This window comes from Carcharodon carcharias, chromosome 10, assembly GCF_017639515.1.
Source record: "Carcharodon carcharias isolate sCarCar2 chromosome 10, sCarCar2.pri, whole genome shotgun sequence".
Lineage (NCBI taxonomy): Eukaryota > Metazoa > Chordata > Chondrichthyes > Lamniformes > Lamnidae > Carcharodon > Carcharodon carcharias.
The window spans coordinates 71,202,967-71,215,789 of NC_054476.1; the positions used below are offsets into that span (position 1 = coordinate 71,202,967).

The 12,823-nt window shown below is 41.6% G+C and overlaps 1 protein-coding gene across 1 annotated transcript in view; it reads right to left on the reverse strand.

Annotated features, from left to right (window-relative positions):
* The window catches only part of trpm5 (transient receptor potential cation channel, subfamily M, member 5), a 134,464-nt gene that overhangs the window by 47,008 nt on the left and 74,633 nt on the right, over positions 1–12,823 (reverse strand). The window contains exons 12-16 of the mRNA XM_041198375.1: positions 11,588–11,956; positions 8,785–8,925; positions 5,213–5,336; positions 4,550–4,695; positions 238–350 (exon numbers count right to left, since the gene is read on the reverse strand). Of these exons, the coding sequence (XP_041054309.1) occupies positions 238–350; positions 4,550–4,695; positions 5,213–5,336; positions 8,785–8,925; positions 11,588–11,956 (893 nt within the window). The remainder of the gene's footprint in view (positions 1–237; positions 351–4,549; positions 4,696–5,212; positions 5,337–8,784; positions 8,926–11,587; positions 11,957–12,823) is intronic.

A 12,823-nucleotide genomic window follows, 5' to 3' on the forward strand; every position in this document is an offset into this window, starting at 1 on the left:
GAAGAAGGTTTCTTTGGTGCTCAGGACAAACATTCCACCTTCAACCAACCCCACCTAAAAGTAAATTAAATTGGCATTAATCTGTAAGTTAATGCAATGAAATGTTTGCTCATATTACAGTCATAGCTCATCATAAGTAATTTATAATATAAAGCACTTTGAGACATCCTGGTTTCATGAGATAAAATATAAGTGCAAAATATTATTCTTTGGCAAGTTCTCTCATTGATGTATTACCTGAAGCTGATAAGGTTGGTAAATATTAGAGGAGGGCACAAGAACCCACACAGCAACTTCCAGATTGGAGTATCAGTCGACATATCACCCCACCAGATTTTAGTCAACAGCGCCTAAAATACAGAAACTAACGTAATTATTGAAGATGAGATTACTGCTTTATAAGTAATTTTATTAATCCTATCGAGTGTCAGCTGTGGCTCAGTTGATGGAATTCTCATCTCATCTCTGAATCATAAGGTTTTGGGTTCAAGTCCCACTCTAAGACTTGAGCACAAAAATCAAAGCTGTTGGAAGTATTGAAGGAGCTCTGCACTTTTGCTGTCTTTTGGATGCGATATTAAAATGAAGCCCCAAACGCCTGCTGTCCAGATGTAAAAGACCCTGTGGTACTATTTCGAAGAAGAACAGGGTAGTGATCTTTCGTGTCTTGGCCAATATTTATCTCTCAATCAACATCACAAAGAAAGATGATCTGGTCAATAGCTTTTCTGGGATTTGGCTGCCAAGTTTCCTACAGTACAAAAGTGACTACGCTTAAAAACTACTTCATTACCCAGAAAAGGAAAAACATGCAGGGCTACAGGGAAAAGCTGGGGGACTGGCACTGAGTGAATTGCCCCTGCAGAGGGCCAGCATGGACATGGCATGCCGAATGCCTCCTTCTGTGTTGCAGCCATTCTATGATACTTAAATTGACTGTAAAATGCTTTAAGATGACCAGTGGGCATGAAAAGCACTGTTTAAGTGCAAGTCTTTCTTCTTATTGTATATGGATGGCTTAATGGGTTAACACATCAGTTGGGGTGGTATTGAGCCTTGCAGACCAATAAAAGCATAGGTCTCTAGATTCTTTACCTGAGCCATGTACAAATTGGCATAGGGCAAATAAAATTAGAGAGGCGAATGCATGGGCTCAAAGAGTGATGTGGGAATAGTGGACTCCAGTTCTTGGGGCACTGGCACCAGTACTGGGGAAAATGGGGGCTGTACCATTGGGACATTCTTCACCTGAACTGTGATGGGATGAATGTTCTTGCAAATTGCATAACTAGGGAAATAGAGAGGGCTTTCAGCTAAACAAGAGGGGTGAGGGATCAAGCTTGGTAGAGGTAGCAATTCAAGGGGTAGAGTCAAGACAGGAGAGCAAACTAATAAAATGGGAAATGAGGGTCAGAGAATGACAGGAAGGGACAGAAAGGAAAAACCTAAGAATACATCAACAGTCAAGACTAGATGTTACAAAGATAGCAAAAAGACAAAACTGAAGGCTCTCTATCTGAATGCACATAGGATTCATAACAAAGTAAATGAATTGATGGCCCACATTGAACTAAATAAATATGACCTGATAGCAATTACGGAGACGTGGCTGCAGGACGACAAAGATTGGGTCCTGAATATTGAGGGGTACATGACATTCAAGAAGAATAGGAAGCTAGGTGAAGATTGTGGGGTAGCACTGTTAATCAAAGAGAGCATTGGTGCAATAGCTAGAGATGGCCTTGGTTCAGGAGGTCAAGATGTAGAATTGGTTTGGGTGGGAATAAGGAATAGTAAAGGAAAAAAGTCATTGGTGGGAGTGGTCTACAGGCTCCCTAACAGTAGCCACAGTGTAGGACAAAGTATACAAGAGAAAATATTGAATGCTTGTGATAAAGGGACAGCAATAATCATGGGTGATTTTAATCTGCATATAAACTGGAAAATTCGGATTGGCAGTAGTAGCCTGGATGAAGAGTTCTTGGAATGCTTTTGAGATAGTTTCTTAGAGCAATACATTTTGGAACCAACCAGAAAGCAGGTTATATTAGACTTGGCATTGTGTAATATGACAGGATTAATTAATTACCTTAGAGTAAAGGCACCCCTAGGTAGCACCGACCACAATATGATTAAATTTTTCACCGGTTTGACAGGGAGAAGAGTAGGTTTAAGACCAGTATTTTAAACTTAAATAAGGGCAACTATGTAGGCATAACAGCTGAGCCAGCTGAAGTGAACTGGGATACTAGGCTAGGGGATAAATCAATAGAGAAGCAGTGGTAGACATTGAAGGGGATATTTCAGAATACACAGAATAAGTATATTCCTACTATAAAGAAACATTATTAGACTTGGCATTGTGTAATATGACAGGATTAATTAATCACCTTACAGTATAGGCACCCGTAGGTAGCATCAACCACAATATGATTGAATTTTTCATCCAGTTTGACAGGGAGAAGAGTGGGTCTAAGACCAGTATTTTAAACTTAAATAAGGGCAACTATGTAGGCATAACAGCTGAGATAGCTGAAGTGAACTGGGACACTAGGCTAGAGGATAAATCAATAGAGAAGCAGTGACAGACATTTAAGGGGATATTTCAAACAACTCAGAATAAGTATATTCCTACTATAAGGAAACATTCTAAGGGGAGGACCCACCATCTGTGGTTAACTAAAGAAGTTAGGGAAAGCATCAAACATAAGGAAAATGCATATAACTGTGCAAAGGTGAGTGGCAGGACAGATGATTGGTCAGAATATAAAGACTGGCAGAGCATGACTAAAAGGTTAATCAGGAGAAAGAAACTAGAGTATGAGAGGAAGCTAGCTAGAAATGTAAAAGCAGATAGCAAGGGTTTCTACAGGTAGTAAATGCAAAAGATGAATATAACCCCAATCCTTTGGAGCACGTGCTCAAGTCTTGACACTGTCAGTTCCTTTGTTCTTTTCTCCTCCTTTTCTGCCCTTCACCCCCCCTACCCCTTAAGCTCTTTATATACCATCAACTCCCCCAATTGAACACAACATTATCCAATTTATAACACTGTATCCCATTTTACCCACACATAAAGGAGATGCTTCCACTTTCTTTTTCCCTGACTCTCTTCAGCAGTTTTCCAGCAGACATGACTTAAAAACAAACTGCAGCAAAATAGGTTTACAATTGTGATATTCTTGTCAGTTTGAATGCACATTTTTAGCAAGGGCCTCTTGATAACAAGCAGGAGTGGAAAATCTGTCTGAACTTCCCTTCTTGGGATTTTTTTCTACATTAAAATTGCTACGTAAACCAAGTTGTTTCCTTTTCCAGTGGCTTCGAGGCTGTTTAGTGTCTGATTCACTGCCCTGTCTGACACCAGTTACCAAAGACTGGGAGCAGATCCTGGGGTCTTTCATATCTTCATGGCTCAGTAACTCACTGCTATAACAACTGAGTGAATTGGTGTAGGTGTTAACAGTCATTGATGAAAATAAACTCAATCTTACATACAATATGACAGTAAGTACCATTTACAACCTGAATTATGTTACAACAAAGAATTTGCCATGGGTGTGACTGTCTGAAGGAAAGAGGTTTTAAAGAGGAGGGTCGCTGCCACAGTACTCTCTGTGCAGATCTGTGACTACCTCTTGGAGATGAGGCAGGTGAAGGCTCCAATTGCACAAACCAATGTCATTCAGTAGCCAAAGCAATAAAAGCAAAAGCTAGGAGTTCCATTAAGATTCAGTTAGCCATTTAGACCTGAAATTAATGCAAAAAAAAAGGGACAGTTATGGTATTAGCCAGGCAATATCAGTTTTACACTTGAGGCAAGCTGAAAAACTTTGTCTCCCTTAAGTCATTTCTTGTCCACGACTTGATTTTGGACCTGCAGCCTGACAGCACTGAGGTTGTCATGGAGTTGAGAAGTAGTGGAGATAGGACAGGGTGCCAACAGGGTACACATTCAAACAGATCCTGTGCCAGCAGTTAATGTCACTAAGGGGGATCAGCGCCTTATATGGAGCTGAGGGCATAAACATGTGGGTCGTTGTTGGTGCCCATTGAAGAGATGGGGAAATAATGGTTACAACAAGAGAAGAAAGAAATGGGGCAAGGAGCCTGACAAAAGTGATGTGGTGAAGGAGGATAGTGTCTACTATAGCAGAGGCTGTAGGGATCTCGAGGAGGAGAAGGACGGGTAATGCACTGTCTCAGTGGCAAACTTACTACACTTATGCAGGACAAATTATACAGTGGTAGGAGAGATGGCAAAATGCTTATGAGAAAAAAGCAACAATCTCAATGGCAAAATCAAAGCAAAATACTCTGGATGCTGGAAACCTGAAATAACAGGAAATGCTGGAAAAACCCAGCAGTGTCTGTGGTGAGAGAAACAGAGTTAACACCTTGAGTCAAATGTGACTTTTCTGAAGACCTTAATGAACCTGATTGAAAACCTACAACCTTAATGACAGCTTTCCTAAAGAGAGCGAGGCAGATTTATTTTATCAAAATTCTAGATGTAAAAGGTCCAGTTTGAAATGCCTCAAATTTTTACCTGAACACCATCATGTGCAAAGAAGGATTTGGCATCTGCTTCTGTAGCTAACTGCAAGCAGGTGGTCTTGCTCCAGTACTTGGTCTTGCGAATCAGCAAGCAAAAGGCTCTGTCTTCACAGTTAGTGTAACACTGGCCAAACAGATCTGGAACCAGAAAAAATAACAAACCACTTCCAATTATTACAAGAAACTACTGTATTATAAAGAGACAGGATGTCTCATTAGATAGGCTTGGATTTTTCAGTTTTGAAAGGAGGTGTCTGAGAAGTGATCTGATAGAGATATACCATATTAATCAACATAGACAAAGTATATCCAGAAATTTAACTTAAAGGATGGAGGATGAATGTTTAGCTGTGTGGGGGTGGTGGGTTGGGGGGGGGGGGGGGGGGGGGGGGGGGCGTGGGAGATGAGTGGAAAGGATCACAGGTTCAAACTGATAAAAGCCAAATAAGATCAAAAAAAAATTGCTGCACAAGCTCAGCAACTCAGGCAGTATCTGACCTGCTGGGTTTTTCCACCATTTTTATGATAAACTAAAATTGACTGATTGCCCCTCTCCTATAAATATCTTGTGATCGGGATCATGATCAATGCATCAGTGGTGCTGTTGTAAGGAATGTTGCTCAGACCCCTCCTTGGATTTTGTGTTTCATGGTACCTAGTGCCAGTTGATCATATTTTGCCTTTTTCATGCTCCGAGCTGTCTCAGTGTCCGATTCCAGATGAGCCATTTCCTTCAAAATCTTGCACGCAGCCAGTGCGGCAGGCACTGCTTCTGGACCCTGTAAGGGAGTCGCCCAGGAATGGAAATCAGCTATTTGCACGTTTCAATGGAAGGATTAACTCTGTGAATTCAAAGCTTATCACTCTAAACTTAGGTACACACTAAACCAGAATTGCAGCTTGTTAAACACAGACATAAACTACCAACAACTTACATTTATACTTTGCCTCTAACATAACAAGGGAGGAAGGTAGGCAGGTAAAGCAAATGGAGAAGAAGCTCAATGGTACAGACCCAGAGTGTGAGCCTGGGACATTGCAATGAAGGAGATTGGATTTGGATCACAGCAGGGCCGTAAAGGATGTGTGAATAAGGATGAAGAGATCAAAGCTTGTGGTGGTCAGTGAACAGAGGAGGCAAATCAGTATGAGATACGATGCCAGCTTGAAAATATATTGCTGCTATTTGGAGAGGGTACAACAACACAACAAAGAGAAAGCAGAGTCCATTAACTGGAGTTTAGTAGCCCTTTTAAAACTGGATGCAACAATGCAAAAGTGATTTTAACCCTGCGGGACTCCCAGAAGCTGTACAGCACACTGAACAGGAATATCTCCCATTGTATGAAAATGGACTAAAATAAGTCATGTAAAATTCCTGCAGCAAAATATTCCTCAGCACAAAGAAATGAAAAGAACCAGAGATCCCTTTTTATTCATAACTTGCTTTGAAACTCTTCTATTAGTCATCATTTTTATTTTGATCCTGATTGCTACCTCAAATTCTGAGATGTGCCTTGATTTAACTGCGTATATTGGAAATCTGAAATTAAAATAGAAAATGCTGGAAAAACTCAGCAGGTTTGGCTGTGCAGAAAGAAACAGAGCTAATGTTTTGTGGCCAATATGACTCGAGTTATATTGGACTCAAAACGTTAAGCAGAGAGAAAAAGACTTGCATTTATGTAGCGCTATTCAAAACCCTCAGGACATCTGGAATAGCTTTACAGCTATAGTGTGTAACTGATCTGCATCCAAAACGTATAAGCGTTGGAGTAAAACTGAACAATAGACATTATCAGAAACGTTATCTTCTAGACTAATCATGAAACTTGTACTGAAATAAATTAACTTAATAGGAAATTTACTTGAGAACTATTTTCAACATGTGGAGACGTAATGAAGAGATAAACAAAAAGGTGGTCCTGTTGATGATCTCTAATAATGTTGTTGGAGGGAACAGCCTGTTACATATGTCATCCTTGACTCCATGGTAGCACTCTCATCTGTGCCAAATGGTTGCAGGCTCAAACCCCGTTCTACAATTTTAGTATTAGTGTTTTATTTATTATATTATGTTATTAATTATTATTTATTAAATATAAATTATTAACCATAGAAATATTGCAGGTCAGAGGCTCAGAATCCTGCGGCAAGTAATTCACTTCCTGAGTCCCCAAGGCCTGTCCACCATCTACAAGGCACAAATCAAGAGTGTGATGGAATACTCCCCACTTGCCTGGATGAGTGCAGCTCCCACAACATTCAAGAAGCTTGACACTATCCAGGACAAAGCAACCCACTTGATTGGCACCCCTTCCACAAACATTCACTCCCTCCACCACCAACACACAGTGGCAACAGTGTGTACCATCTACAAGATGCACCGTAGGAACTTACCAAGGCTCCTTAGATAGCACCTTCCTACAACTGCTACCATCTACAAGAACAAGCAGACACATGGGAACACCACCACCTGGAAGTCCCACTTGAAGCCACTCAGCATCTTAACTTGGAAATATATCATTGTTCCTTCACTGTCATTGGGTCAAAATCCTGGAACTCCCTCCCTAACAGCACTGTGGATGTCTTACACCACATGGACTGCAGCGGTTCAAGAAGGCAGCTCACCACCACCTTCTCAAGAGCAATTAGTCAGCAATACCCACATCCCATGAGTGAATAGAAAAAAAGGATTTCAGTATTAGCGTAGAAATGATATTGGAGAAGGTCTAAAGATCTTTGAAGAACATATTAAGAGAGTAGTTAGGATCTTTATAAATAGAGGTATTGAATGCAAAAGCAGGGAAGTGATGCTGAACCTGTATAAAGCTCTGGTTAGACCACAATGAGAGCATTGCATCCAGTTCTGGTCACCACACATTAGGAAGGATGTGAGGGTCCTTTAGAGGGTGCAGAGGAGATTTACCAGAATGGTTCCATGGATGATGGACTTTAGCCACACAGTTAGGTTGGAGAAGCTGGGGTTCTCCTTGCAGTACAGGAGATTGAGGGGAGATTTGATAGAGGTGTAAAGGATTTTGACAGATTTAGATAAGGGGGACAAAGAAAAGCTGATGGTACAAGAACTGTGTACCTAGATTTAAGGTTTTTGATAGGGAGAATGTGAGGAACATTTTTATGAAACAAATGGCAACGACCTGGAACTCAGGGTGATGGAAGCAGCGGAGAAGCAGTGGAGATGATTGATTTTGAATGGAAATTGGATGGACATTTGAGGGAAATAAACTTGCAGAGCTATAGGGCTAAAGAGGGAAATTGGGACTGATTGGATTGGTTTACAGAAAGCTGGCATGGACTTGATGGAGCAAATGGCCTCCTTCTGCACTGTGATGACTATAACTAGAGCACATTACCTAGGTTGACACTCTAGTGCAATAGTGAGTCACTGCTGCGCTGTTAGAGATGTCATCTTTCAGATGAGATGTTATACTGAGGTCCAATTTACCCTTTCCAATAGAGGTAAAAGGTCAGATGGCACTTTTCAAAGAGCAGCAGCAAATTCTCCTGGTACTCTGGCCAGCATGACCACCAACACAGAGATACATTTAGTGGTGTGGTATGTTAGAAGATTTACATCATCTTGAATTACCCCAAGTAATATTTTGATATGATGCACTAAACACACACATTCTCATGCTCGGGTACTAATACACATGTATGCGTAATATATTGTCACACATTGAATGTGTGTGATATTCAATCTCGCATGCACGTACACGTAAAAGGGGTCTCTGCCACACTTACTGTGAAGTTATGGCAATGGAGTGAGAAAAGCTTCAAAGTGAATTTCCAGGAGACTCACTAGCTTTGTACAGTAATTAGTAACTTATCGTTAAATAGAAAAACCTACACGAATTTGGGAGGGAGAGCTGGATGAGGCATAAAAATTTCTCTGCTGTGTAGGCTGAGGAGCTGAAAGACTCAAAACTGAAGGTGCCACAGTGACAAATGGGCAGGAGGCTGCAAATATAATGTGACAAGTTTACACAGGCTGTTGCCATTATAAATGTGGAGTAGGAAACATTTGAAACATTGACAACACAAAGCAAGGTTTGTAAACAGGAATTGCACACAGAGACAATTTTTTTAAATGGTAATTTTGTACCTTGTAAGTTAGCAATAAACTCTTTCTCTACTGAACACTTGCTGCATGTGATGGGTTGAAATTCAGCAAGGTCTAAGTTTCACTGAGAAGCTGCTCACCATTTCCCAGAAGTAGTTAGCCATTTCTTGTCGATTCTGTAGTACTGCCCACAAAAAGAGGTCCCTCCAAGGGTTTTCAAGCTTTTGGCTTAAATCCGGCATCACAAACAACCTCTGACCACGTAACTTGCTATTCAATTCCTGAAAGAGTATATTGGATTTGAATATCTAAACATAAAATCAACTGTCAGTCCCATCAAAGCTAAACTATCTTTTTGGTGGGACATTAGTTACTATCCTGCTTCTTCTATTTGTACTTTCCAAAGCAAGACTCTTCCTTTCTTTCCTTTCCTGTATTGGCTCCTCTTCTGTTGCAAAGACTTGATCCTCATCCTCACCACTACACTTTTCCTCCCTCCCACTCTCAGTTGAATGAGGGGAGGGTGGAGAGTTGCTTCTATCTCTACAGTAAATGACAATACCCTCTCTGGAGTGGGTTTGGTAGCTTGAGGTGAGGAAGGGACATTATCTCAGTGAGGGGTTAAGCAGAAATACCTTATTGGGGAACGGGAGTACCTCGACTGGTTGGTAACATGTTGTCTTTAAAGGTGGATTATCAATGGGCAAGGAATGCTTCCATTGCGGGTATGTATGACAATCAACTAACTAGCAAAAATGGAAATCTGCCTCATTGGATAGGAGTGTTGGGGGTAGTGGTGGGGAGAGGTTAGCAAACCATTTCAGTTGGGATGGGGGGGGGGGTGGGCGTGAGGGCCCAATTTCATAATTCAGTTTACTGAGCTGTAATTTCAGGAAATTTATCGGTTACATTTTCCATTTTTTTTCAGTGGTTGTAAGCTGTAAAGTATTGAGGAGATCTGAATGATTAAGTTCCAAGTCAGAATTTATTAGCCAGAAGGCAGTTGATTTTTTTTGATGGTTCCTTCATGCGGTAAAGAGCCTCCAACTTGGACTCAACCTGAAATGCTAATTTAGCCAACGTTTAGCACAAGACACCATCTTGGTAAAGGAATTGAAGTTTGCGCTAGTAACAGCTAGCTGGAGGATCATTAAGGGGCATATTGCCACTTAAATTGCCTGCTAATGCGTATTAACAAGACTGCGTAGTATTTTGGGTGTATAGCACTTGATCTAATGGTCTCTGCCAACAGTGAGCAATGGGAATAAACAAGTTATTGCTGAGGATTTTGAGTCAAAGGTATATCACCTTCTACTCTTCACTTGCTGCTTGAGATTTTCAGAGGGCTTTTGAAACACATGGGAAGACTTTCTGGGACACTTTGCGAAAACTTCACCAACATACGAACAGCATATATTCCAGAAATTCTCTGAGGGCTTCACCTAAAAAGCTACTCCACCTTCTTGGAGACATTATAGAAATCAGCAGGAGAAAGAGTGCTTGGTCATTGGCATCTTGCCAGGGGTCCCACTTGGTCTAGAAAGGGAGGACAGCAGGGCAGGCAGAGCAGCAGCAGCATTGCAATAGAAAGGGAAAGGAGGATAAGGTGGACTCCTTCCCCACTGCAGATACAGGACATCCTTGCTCTGCTGGACCTCCTTCACTAGGACCTCCAGAGCTGTGTCCAAGACCTTCCCATTCAGTTTTTGAGTCATCCTGAAACCTGCCACTCTGTGTCAGCCAGCACACTCCAAACCTTGAGTGAGTGTGTGCACCCCACATACTGGAAGATTGCATCCAAACAATGCATTTGGGTCCTGCAGGCCCACCTCTAGACAAGTTCAAATGATGGTGATCAGAAATTAGGGTCAAAATTATTGCTTAAATCAAACAGGCATGTTTATTAGAACAGCGTCCATTTTTTGCCCGTTCCTACATTTTCATCAAAACAACCCCCTGGACTTTTAAAACCATCAATTATTTTTTCAATCCCAATTTTATATAAAAAATACTTGATGTAAAAGTAATTATATGATGCACAAGCTAACTGAGGTACAGAAAAGCACGCAGGCTCAATTCACCAGACTACAGCATTAGTTATTGTGTTAGCAACTATTTTGCATGACTTTTAACATTGCAAAACCCTATCATAATGGCAGCTAAAGGTAAACTTGGACGTTCTTAAAATGAAAAGTCAGGGATTTCAGATTGGGTGGTTCAGGCCAAGCTGGGACAGTAGGGTCGGGTCAAGGGTCATTCAGAGTGGGAGTAGACCAATGTGCAAGCAGCAAAGGGGATAACTAGTCAGGCGCCACACAGCGCCAATGCAACACCTAGCCAAATTGCCCATGTAAATTATTTTTTATTTTACTCAATTAAAATTGATGCATGTCACATTCTAAAAATGTCCAGTTTTTGGACAGCCGGATTTGAAACACTACTGTATTTTGATGTATGTTGCAGCGATCCATCTACTTTCAATGTACAATTCCAGGTCCTGGTTAGGTGTATAGTTTGTATTGTGATTATGTTACCTATACTGAACTAGTAATCCAGAAGCCCGAACTAATAATTCTGCAGAACAAGAGTTCAAGTCCCGCTATTACAGTCTGAGAATTGAAATTCAGTTTAAAAAGTACTGGAAAGAGAAAGCTGACAACAGTAAAAGTGACCAGGAAAGTTGTCAAATCGCCATAAAAAACCCAACTGGTTCACTCATGTCTTTCAGGAATGGAAACCTACTGTCCTTGATCAATGTGGCCTAGGCATGACTCCAGTCCAACTTGATTCTAAACTCCCTTCTGAAATGACTTGACAAATCAAACTTTCTCAGGGCATCTGGGAGTATGCAATAAGTACCAACCTTTTCAGCGAGACCCACACCTCAAGAATGAATTTATCAAGAATAGAAATAGGTTCCTGACTACTGGACCTTGTACTTACTGTTATCGACTTTTTAACACCCAAGGGCTTGCGAGAGGGATTGGATTCCTGGAAGATCCCTTTGCATGCATCATGCAGGAAATCCTTTAGCACCTTAGACACTTCATACAGGGTAAACTTGGGCCTCTTCTCCAGGGAGTCACGATGTGAAGTGGAGTTCATGCCTGTTATAGTAAGTTTCTGCTCCTCGAGTTTTTTCAGTAAGAGCTCATAGAGGAGGCATTTTTGTGGAATGGAACAGTAGAGTTCCTGAAGCCGGCCATAGGTGAGGAAGTCATACATATTCATCCCATTATCAATGAACAGTCGGACAAACTCTGGCTTGTCATTCACCAAGGCATCCATCATTACTTCTTCCAGGTCATGTGACTACAAGACAAAGGACATCATATTGTTTTTGTACAGGACTCTGATTAGAAGGCATTGTTATGACTGCTGGACCTTATAAAATGGTTATATATTAATTTGTCTCTTTTAATTTAAGATAAAACAGAATGCACTGGAATGGGGAAACAGTGTGAAGTGGTACTGAACTCTATCCGGTGACAAGCCCATGTGACCAGGTTGCAATAGGTTCAGGAGCCCAAATCAAAACTCACTCAAAGTCAGGGATGAGCTTTAACAAATGAACACAAAAGAAAAGGCGGCTGGCCTTGTTTTGCGCAGACACTCAGGGCGTAATTTTCCACTCCCGTTGTCCGTGGGCATGTTTGATGGCATGAGTGGACAATATGGTGAGAAGGCCAAAAATTGGTTTTACGCCGTCGTGAAACCAGTTTGCAATTGTCCGCTCCACCCATCAGTGGTGGGCCGCGTTTCCCACTGTCGCATATCGGGAATCTAATTTCAATACTTTAGCATCTCGTTATAAGCCCTGCTCGCCGGAATCATCCCACACGCTGCATCATCCGAGCACGTCAATGTGATTGCATACCTATGTGTTTCACAACTGTACATAAGTGGCGTGCACATAGTGAGCTGCATTTTGCTCAGGACTTGGAGATTTGTTTGCCTACCTTGCTTTGGTCAGCACTCATGGTCATCAGCGCCAGGCTTCACAAGCAGCACCACATCACTTTTAGGGGGGTTCATGGGCAGGTCTCTACCTGTTAGGCCATAAGGTGTGGGTGGCTTTTCAATGGCTACAGGGCTCGGGCTTGCTTGGGGAATGGTGAGAAGTGGCCTCAGGCAAGGGAAGAGGCTGCAGGGCGAGGGCTGTACTGGGGAAGGTGGGGT